General features: G+C 39.3%; 1 protein-coding gene and 1 non-coding gene across 2 annotated transcripts; one reads left to right on the top strand and one right to left on the bottom strand.

The window, feature by feature from the left end:
* Positions 1–110: 110 nt before the first annotated feature.
* Positions 111–183, top strand: TRNAK-CUU (transfer RNA lysine (anticodon CUU)). Its single transcript has one exon. It is a non-coding gene; the product is annotated as a tRNA-Lys (tRNA).
* A 3,064-nt stretch (positions 184–3,247) lies between these two features.
* On the bottom strand, positions 3,248–3,904 carry LOC137937424 (uncharacterized). Its single transcript, XM_068782487.1, has one exon. It carries the CDS (start codon positions 3,902–3,904, stop codon positions 3,248–3,250), a length of 657 nt encoding a protein of 218 aa, XP_068638588.1.
* Positions 3,905–10,300: the final 6,396 nt, after the last annotated feature.

The following is a 10,300-nucleotide window of genomic DNA, read 5'->3' as shown; positions in this document are numbered from 1 at the left end:
CGGAATAGCAAGCAGTTAGGACATCCTCTTCACTGTGGAAATGACTTCTTAGGACGGGCACTGTAGAAATTACTTCATTATATTACGTATAAAAGCAAATGTTTGTCATAGCCCGTCTAGCTCAGTTGGTAGAGCGCAAGGCTCTTAACCTTGTGGTCGTGGGTTCGAGCCCCACGGTGGGCGAGATTAGCTTTTTTATTGTGAAAGCTTCGACCGCAGAATGGCCAAAATCTTTCATCCGACACACATTATAATTTTTTGCCTGCAGCTAGTTGGGATGCCTTACCCCCATTGTTGCATAGGGAGATCAGATCCTATTCCCCATTGAGAAATTAAATGGAGATGCTCTTCAAATCCCGAATGGCCAAGACAAGAGACTGTCGTTTAACAAAAAAACATAAAGGCCAAAGTAAAAATATATGTTATTGGATGTGCTCTCATAGTCATAGTCGTCGTCGAATCTGATTCCAAAATAGAAAAATTGTTTTGTGTTCATTCGTAGCCTAAATCGTGCAACAACAAATCAGAAGAGAGAGATCAATCTTGACTTGTGTCGCATCGATGGCAATAACAGCCATTGTATTTTCTATTTCAGATCTTCTTAATTAAGTTTTGCAGGCTTCATGCGCTCTGGATAAGCAAATAAAGAACGAAGATGAAGTACACCAAGTGGTACTAAAACTACTCGTAAAACTCTGCCCTTTCTGTTACCTACTTGAATCAAGATTACTATCATATCACGTTTTCAATCCATTAAGTCGAAAGATCCAGAAAACGAGCGACACTGAAGACTAACTGGGGTGACCATTCGTCCTTTTATGTCTCCCTTTGTCAGGATCTTTGGTGTAATATTTACATTGAAATTGGGTAAAATCAATCAATCCAGACTATTGTTTTTGTCGGAGTGACTTATTGACCGATAGAATAATAATTGATTAAACAAAATTTTCTCTTGCAATGCAATACAAATACAATCAATCAGGTGGGATGATTAATTATTCTATGTAAAATTTGCATGCCTATGTAAAAATGATCGATCAATCCAAGTGGGACGATTGATCATAATTTATAATATAAAATAGTTATGTTCTGGATGATCGATCATGTTTTATATTTATGACCTTTAATTAAATTAAACCGAAATAATTGTCATTAGGTTAAACTTAGTTAATTACTATGATATACTATTAATTACTTCTTCTAAAAAAAACTTAGTCGTAATGAAATTAAAAGTTAATTAATAATAAAAAAATAAATATACACTACGCTATCTTTAGTTAGATTTATAATTTACTAAATTATATGGTTTAAATTAAAATTTTATTTTAGAATAGACCTATATTACATTAAATTATTTATTTGAATAATTGATTAAATAACTAATTAATTAACTATTAATAATATTAGTAATTATATAAATAATTAAGTATTTATTAAATTAAATTTGTTAGTGGGTTATTTGGATAATTAATTTAATAAATAGGAAATAGCTTTATTTGTTACTAATTAATTATTAAATTCAATTATATAAAATTGGTTACTTAATTTTAAATGATTTAATAAATTACTTAATTGTATAACTAGCAACAATTCAATTAGTTAGATAATAATTATTACATTAAATATATTTATTAATAATTAAATATCTAATTACATAATTAGGTATTTTAACAGGATCAATTTGCTTACTAATAAAACTGATGTGGAGAGAAATTATTGCTCAGGGCAAAGGAGAAGAGGTTTGTAGGAGAGAGAAGAAGGAAAGCGTGGGAGCAGGTGAGGAACTGCGACGCGAAAAGACGGACGCCACGTGTAGGGCAACCTTAAATCTTTTCCAGCTGCAATCAAACAACGTGCAGAAAAGGAAGAGAGGAAAAATCAGGTTCGAGTTGTTTTCGTCTTTCGCCAGTACACTCGTATGATCAATAATTGAAGCCATTTGTCAAACCGAAAATATTTCTTTATCTCTGTTACCTTATGAGCAAAGTAACCGGTAGCCAAATTTTGTCACTTTTTTCCGGTTTCCCCGCCACCTGAAGCGTTTCACAATCTCTCTGTCGGCCCGGACGGTCTCATTGTTAGATGACCGACATTGGTTAATCCCAGCCGCTTATGTACCATTTTGAGCCAATATACCATTAATATAAACGGCAGTGATCAATGGACACATGTGGCATATATTCTATCATACTTATACGTAACTGTTGGCGAGATAAGGATTATTTTAATGGTTCTAGAAATTGATAGGGTGTCACTTACAAGTGACCCAATCAATTAGATTTTTTTATTATTTTATGGAAAATGAGATCTCTGCTGCTTTCGAGAGAGAGAGAGAGAGTGAGAGAGAGGAGGGAAGGTTTGTTTTGCTTTAGTGCATGAGAGAGACGCTTCAATAATTCAGCACTAGCCCCCTTCCACCAACTCTTTAATACGGTCGTTTTCTATGGTTGCTTTTTTCCAACCGGCTTTGCCAATTTCTATCTAAATACATTCCATTATTTCAGTAAATCCTAAATTGTTGAACTAATTCGGCATCCAAACGTGCATGGAGATGTTTCAAGTATCCCATCAAATATGTCACGCATGTGTACTTATTTGAATTAGATACTACGTTCATAGAAAAATTTTAAATGCGTCAAATGGTACATAAATTGACAATTTATTTATATAATAATTTTCGGTGCGACAATCAGCCAATCGGTGCACTTGAGATGATAAATCATGTCATTGAAGGAGGACATGGTCCACTGCCTCCTATTTGTCCAGTGCGTGAGGTTAGAAGGAGCCTACGAGTTAATGGTGGCGATAGTGAACAGTTCCAAGGAATAAAAGCGTAGTGGTTGTGCGTTGAGTGCCGCCTCAACCGACCAGACAATTTGCTACTGTAAACTGTAAATTCACACTCATAATCGTTACGATCGCCCGCATGGGTCGTTTCTTGGAATTAGTTCACTCACCAGTCGCAGTTCGAGACTGTATCAGAAGCACGAAAAGTTACAAAGCGAGCGGCCAAAGGAACTACAGTAGTATTCAAGAAAAACAAAAAAGTTCAGAACTTCCGTTGCAAATTTGCAGATTCGTGGAGAAAGATTCATATAGTCACCATTATAGTCACATATAAAAACAGCAACTCGAACGAACCCCATTCTTTTTTTTAACACCAAAGCAAACCACCATTATTTCTCTATCCCCTCGGAAACCTTCAATAATCGTCACAGTGTACATAAAATGATATCGAACCGAAATCTCAGCCACTACTCCGGGCACAAAGGTCCTCGAAATATCTCGCTTCCAGGGCGGCCATCTTCTTCTGCAGTCTCAACTGCTCATAGAACTTCTCAATGAACTCCTCCGCTTCCTTATCCACATGGCAGTCCTCGTCGGTGTTTTTTATAGGGAAGGGCGAATCCGTGATCCTCAGCTGACGAACCGCCGGACTCCGGCCAAACCAAGAGACGGACATGGGGGAGGCTGCGGCGGATTTTTCAGAGTTTAACTTCTCAAGTGTCTTTTGCAGAGCAGAAACTGCGACCTCGTCCTCCACAGAGGAAGGGTGCATGCAGGAGAAGTAATTGTGGTGGTGGTTGTGGGAGTAGGAGTAACTGTGAGGGTTCTTGGAGCGCTTGGAGATGTGGAAGGGGAAGGCAGGGCTGTTACTGCAGCTGAATTCGTATTCGCGTGGGGCAAAGAAAGCGGGATGCGGGTCCTGAGAGCGGCAGCTAAAGCTGTTGTGGTGGTGGAACATGAGATTTCCAATGGCCTTGCCGGCAATCTTTCCACGCTTCATCATTAGATGAAGGTCCATCATAAGTTTCCGCTTCGAGATCCCTTTGCGGAGCATGAAGAAAACGACGCGCATGATGTGCCACAGCCTCTTGGCTAGAACAGGAGGTCTGGCCTCCATTTTCTTGTTTTCTTCCAGGGCGAAAACGAAAGAGAGATACGAAGAGTGATTCCTTTCTCTACAGTTGGTCGTTTTTTTTCCTTTTCAAATTTGGTCGAAGAAAAAGCGAGCGAGAGAGAGAGAGAGAGAGAGAGAGAGGAAGGTAACTCCTGAGAGGAGAGGTATTTCTTGGATCCGAGCAAAGAGAAGGGGGTTGGTATTTAAAGGTCCGCCAGGAAGAAGAAGACAGAAAAAACAGAAAAAGAGTGGTGGGCGATTTTTGGTGGCTTTAGAACTTTTAAGAGAAATTACTAGAAGAACCATGGATTCTGCCCAGGACAATGAGATTTGTTCTAAATTACTCTGACTGAGCCATGGGTTCAATGATTACAGATATTTAGCAAATAGCAAATGTCCGAACTGCCCTTACTTCCCTAGATCTCTGCGTTTCTCTCCTTCATTAAGTTTTATCCCCACCAAAATTCTCTGCTCGGTTTTCACACGAGTGATCCATTATCCTCAAGGTCTGAATCTTATTACTCCGGCGGCCATAAGCAGAAACGGAAAGCATTTTCTGATCAAAACAACTCTTTAATCATTGCTTAATGTAATTGCGAATTGGATTTTCAGGTCTTTCAGCCATTTCGTCTTCCTACCTTGGCCACCTCCATGAGGTTGGCTGGAATGAATGTCGTGCAACTACTCCACCACGTGGCAGGTAACTTTCTCGACGCGTGAGCTATAGATCTAAGATGTATGGATCGGTCAGACTGGGTAAGGGTGGCCGAGTCCTCTACTGTTTACTCGTTATTCATATTTTTCTTTATGGAAATTAAATCAAGTTCATTATTTATTGCCGCTGCCTCCGTTGTGGTGGTTCAGACTTCAGAGGTTCACAAACATTCCATCTTTCCGACCAGAAAAGATACTTAGATCGGCCTGTTGCCTACTCGTGTGGTCGGTCACTGCAGTTTCTGTGCTTTCTCAGATTTCTTTTTTCTCGAATTGATGTTTACCTTTGCAAAGGACGAAGCCACAATCGCAAGTGAAATGAATACTGAAACTGGTCGTACAAATACTTCTCTGAACGGAAGCCGTCTTTAGTTAGTTAAGGAGAGTTACTGCATCACCGGCCAGTCAAAAGGAAAAACCATGAAAGGCGGAAAGCAAAAAAAGGTGCCACGCGCCTCTATTCCTACGAGCCCACACGTCTTGCAGATAGCGCCCTGGAGACCCGCTCGACAATGTACGAGTAATCAGCGAGAAGAATGCAAGAAAATATCGGAAACTTCCTCCATGTAAGTTCCGTCAGACGGCGATTCGGAGCCGTCTGCCAGGAGGCCCCCTGCATTCCGATGGGAGCTCCGAGTCTGGGCCCTTGGGCGGCCTCTGTAACTCGTCGCGTCAAACATCAGCGAATGACATTTAATAAGTGAATTCGTCCTAATCAGAAAGCACGGAAAAGTTAACTAATTTTTGTTTTGGTTAGACTAAAAATGTTATAATGTTTATGTCATTTTTAGGAATATATATATATATATATAAATTAAAATTAAATTTGTTCGTAATCATTTTCCTTTTTCTTCGGTCTTATTGCTATTTAAAAATGATTCTTAATCTTAATTTTGTTATTAAAAATAATTTATTTTTAACATAAATATAAATATCATAACTAATATAAACATTTTTTAATAAAAATAATTAAAAGATAAATTTCTATTATTTTATTTTTTTACGGGGCCCCAAGCGGTCCTTTCAAAGAACGTAGCCTTTTCCGTGAGATGGGATTTTTAAAGTTGCTAACATGAAGGAGTAGAGCAGTACACGTGTCCCTTGATCAACGCCTTCCTACCTTCTTTTGGGCTTTCGTAGTGGGAAGCGCCTTTACTTTGAAACCTGAAGAAAATAAATGACGGAGCGACAGTAAACGTATGCATCATTATTACCTGCCAAAGCAGATCCATCTTCTTCTTTGTCTACTTTTCTCCTTCTTTCATTTTACTTCTCCTGATAACCTGACTTTACTCGAGGTTAAATCCTTAGCCATTTTGCGACCAGAAAAAGGACTAGTGTGTCTTGAATTAATGAATTCTAAAAGGTGCAGATTGTGGTGGTGGATTATCCACCCTTTTCCGCCTTGAAAGCGCTGTTTCTTTCTTCCTTTTTTTTTTTTGCTTTCGTTTCCGTCTTCTATATGATATTTGCGGACTTTTCGGAACTCCCAAGGGAGTTTTTTAGTTTGTGTAAGTCTTAATCATGAATTTCTAATAACAACATGAAATTCATTATAAATTAAACAGAAGATAAATCATACTTCCTTCCATACGCTTCAAATTTCTTCGCTCTGTTTTCTCGGTGCTTCTGATCCCGATCTCTGAGCACTCACGGCGGCGATGGCACTGAACTGAAGGGGAATGAGAGTGACGAGACAGGGGACCGAAAATCATTCTTAACCGAAGCCAACCTCCCATCAAGGTTCATGGCTTCGTGTTACCGAGGGAGTTGTAACTGCCGGAAGTTGCAATTGCCAGAAATTTGAGACCACACGTTTGAGAAAACCGTTTCTCATAAAAACGGTTTACATTCTCCCACTTGGTCCAAACTTCTAATATAATTTTAAATCCATCGATAATCTGAATTTAAGTAATAAATACATGAATCATGGCGATAGGTCCTCTAATGACGAGTAGTATCTTCCATGTAATACTATGTATGTATTACTTATACTGTATGAATAAACCCTATGTTTACTCTTGGTCCAACATAGATGTTTTTTCTCAAAATTAAAGTATACATAGAGATGAGAAAAAAACATCACATTAATTTAAGAATTTCACTGAAATAACATTGTTCATACAATGAAAAAATTTACATAATGGAACCAAGTCCCATATTCACAACATGATCCTTGAATTTAAACGGTGGCATGCCCTTAGTCAAAGGATCTACGATCATTAAGTCAGTGCTGACATGCTCAATGACCACTTTCTTTTCTTTAACACGTTCTCTTATGGCCAAATACTTAATGTCGATGTGTTTACTTCGACTTCCACTTTTATTGTTCTTGGCCATAAAAACAGCAGCTGAATTATCGCAATATATTCTTAATGGCCTAGAGATAGAATCCATAATTCTAAGCCCAGAAATGAAACTCTTAAGCCATACACCATGTGTAAGTAGCCTCAAAACAGGAAACTAACTCGGCTTCCATAGTCGACGTGGTGGTCAAAGTCTGTTTGGCACTCCTCCATGATATTGCTCCACTAGCTAACAAGAAAATGTATCCTGATGTTGATTTGCGGGAATCAACACAGCCAGCAAAGTCAGAATCTGAGTAACCAATGACTTCTAAATTGTCCGTACGCCTATACATTAGCATGTAGTTTTTGGTTCCTTGAAGGTACTGCATGACTTTCTTTGCAGCTCTCCAATGGTCTAACCCGGGATTACTCTGATATCACCCTAACATCCCAACAACAAATGCAATATCAGGTCTTGTGCAGACTTGAACATACATTAGGCTTCCGACAGCAGAAGCATATGGAATGTCCTTCATTTGTTCCTTTTCAAGGTTGTTCTTCGGGCATTGGTTCAAATTGAACCTATCACCCTTCACAATGGGAGCTACACTTGGTGAACAATTTTTCATCTGAAATCTCTCTAACACTGTATTAATACAGGTTTCTTAAGACAGACCTAAGATACCTCGAAATCTGTCTCTATGAATCTTAATACCAATGACATAAGAAGCTTCACCCATATCGTTCATATCAAAATTGTTAAAGAGAAATTGTTTCACCTCATGTAGAAAACCTTTATCATTGGTTGCTAGCAAAATGTCATCCACATATAAAACAAATTCTAAAAGGTGCAGATTGTGGTAGTGGATTATCCACCCTTTTCCATCTTGAAAGCAATGTTTCTTTCTTCCTTTTTTTTTTTTTTTTTTTTTTTTGTTTTCGTTTCCGTCTTCTATATGATGTCTGCGGACTTTTCGGAACTCCCAAGGGAGTTTTTCAGTTTGCGCCCAATAAAATCCAGTTGTTATGCCAATCAAACTAGTTTAATTGTGTACGCTTTACAAATTGGATGCCCAGGCAGCTGCAGACACATCTGCTCATCCTCATCTAGTCGGGTTGGGGATAATGCAGGAACGAGCAAGCACCTTTTGGCTAAAGTGCAGTAGAGTGAGTGTCATAGATGCGGCAAATAACTATTTTTCGTCTTTTGCTTTTAAAGAAAACGATTCAGTGCTATTCTTCATAATCCAACTTTTTGTCTAAAATCCATTATCGATCTGTTTCTCCTCCACGAAAACGGATTAAGTCCTTGCATGGTAAAATTCACGAACACTCCTGAAAAGATGATGTATACCATAAGGTTAATGGTGTTCGTTCTCGAGTCTTCCAAAGAGGTAGAATATATACTTCAGAATGAGTTTCGGAGGGAACTGAGTTCATTCTCATTATTGGAAGGTCCAGAGGCGAAAGTATACATATACGTTTATAGAATGACTGTTTACAATAGTTGGAAGCTAAGCACAATTAACTCCTACGGTGAATAAGGGAGTAAAAGTCAGTTAATTAAAACTTCTTTGTTGTCAAATTGTTTCCACCATCCGCTGTACCTCTACCATTGCTGAAACTGCCACTGAGGCTTTCGTGAAGCTGGCTTGCCAACTTCCGGCTGCCGAAGCAAATCAATATAGCAGGCCATTGATACGAGTAAAAAGCTCCTGCTCTAACGGACAAGAAGACTGGTTTAAAGCAAAGCGCACTTGATGTTTCATGGCTTGAATAATGCACGACGCCGGACCTTTTTCTCCTGCTTTTCCTAACAAAAGCATCTTTATTTGAACTCACTTAGTATTGGGTTTGGTACGGTCTACCTTTTCCTTTATGGCTTGAGGATCTGCCCAGGGGACAATGAAGCCCCCAGTTTCTCATATACTTTATCCAGGATCTTTCAGTGGAGGAATCTGTTGTGTTAAAGTGCCACACTTGAATCTTACAGCACTAACATGTTATTCACTTTCACCATATTTTAAGGGATGCCTGGGTAGCAAGCTCTTGAGCTCGTCTTTAGATACTTCACTGCTTTTGATTATTAAGAACATGAAGAGAAACGTCAACATAAACCGGCTGATTAAACAAGTCTTATACAGCCCTGATCATGATTTCGCCCAACGAAACTGGTATACTTCCAACTTACCTTTGCAGAACACTAAGCAAACAAAATGCTAAAACTTCTAGGTTGAGGAGGACAGCTTGATATGGACAGAGATAATTAAAGAAGAGATCTAAAGATGCGGAAATTGGACTTCTGGGTCACCTGGTGGAGGCATTGGGGCACCATTTGCAGTAAGAAAATACCATGGTATTGAAATATCAAATCGGAAACAATAGCAAGATTTGGAAAGTTTTTTCCCACTCATGATCGCAAAGCAAAAAGCAAAGGAAAGATGTTGCAGCCTATGATAGCCACAATTTTCTTTGGGGTAAAAGAAATAAAAGTTGCCATAAACTAATCTTCGAGCTCGGTACTGCATCTCCTCTTGTACAGAAGCTCTATAATCTAACGAGGGAAGTGGAGGACCCAATTCTGAAGGTTTGGTGAAGGGTCTTGAAGTAATCGAACATGATAAAGGGGGAAGCAGAAATCTTTGGATGTTGTTACTTAAAACCGCAGTGTTTGAACCTTGAAATTGAAGGCGGCGGCCCCTCACCAGGATATGGGAAAGAGGGATAATCACGAGACTTTCTCAAAGAGGAGGATATCGATACTCAATTCTCTTAGACTTGGAACTGCATATCCTTATGATATTTCAGCAGTTCATTACTGGTGGTCATTTTTTCCTTTCTGTCATTCAACCGACACATGCAATGGAAGCTTGCTTTCCGCCGGGATGTCTTCTTGTCTTGGGGCCTGACAGGCAGATGAATTGACCGCCGGCTTAGAGGTCCGTTTGGAACTCTTGAAGCAAGTCATATCCTTTTGAACTTTCCCGATTTGGGGACTAGGACGGATCGTATACAGTTCCATGCACGTACTGAAGCTATTAATTAGGACCCAAGAGAGTCGTGGGACGTCTTGAGTAAGGGACTCCAGACGGTCTTTGCTACTTAATTGCCAAGTTCGTTCAACGGGTTTCTGCACCTGACGTGGGGATGATTGAGGGTCCGGACTGCGGACTGACAGGACCACCTGCGGAACGGAGAGGTTACGGCCAATCAGTCGCTGCCTTCTGTTGTAACTCGCAAGAATTTAAAACGCAATCGCAGACAATTATGCTTCACTATTTCTTTGAGTCTCGAGACTTAGGCGGAGGAAAATTGACGGACCAAATCTGAGAGAAGCAATCGGAACTTTTATAACAGAAGGAAATGTGCACGGCAAAGTGCGAGGAAAGGGACAAAG

The sequence above is a fragment of the Aristolochia californica genome, unplaced genomic scaffold, assembly GCF_029961685.1.
Source record: "Aristolochia californica isolate CCGP_79_NKW_82.1479 unplaced genomic scaffold, dmAriCali1.0.hap1 SCAF_7, whole genome shotgun sequence".
NCBI lineage: Eukaryota > Viridiplantae > Streptophyta > Magnoliopsida > Piperales > Aristolochiaceae > Aristolochia > Aristolochia californica.
The sequence above is the reverse complement of the archived record's forward strand: the minus strand, read 5'-3'. Positions and strand labels throughout refer to the sequence as shown.

Bases quoted from the DNA above. Each gene is read 5' to 3' on its own strand.
- LOC137937424 (XM_068782487.1), bottom strand. From the start codon at position 3,904: ATGGAGGCCAGACCTCCTGTTCTAGCCAAGAGGCTGTGGCACATCATG.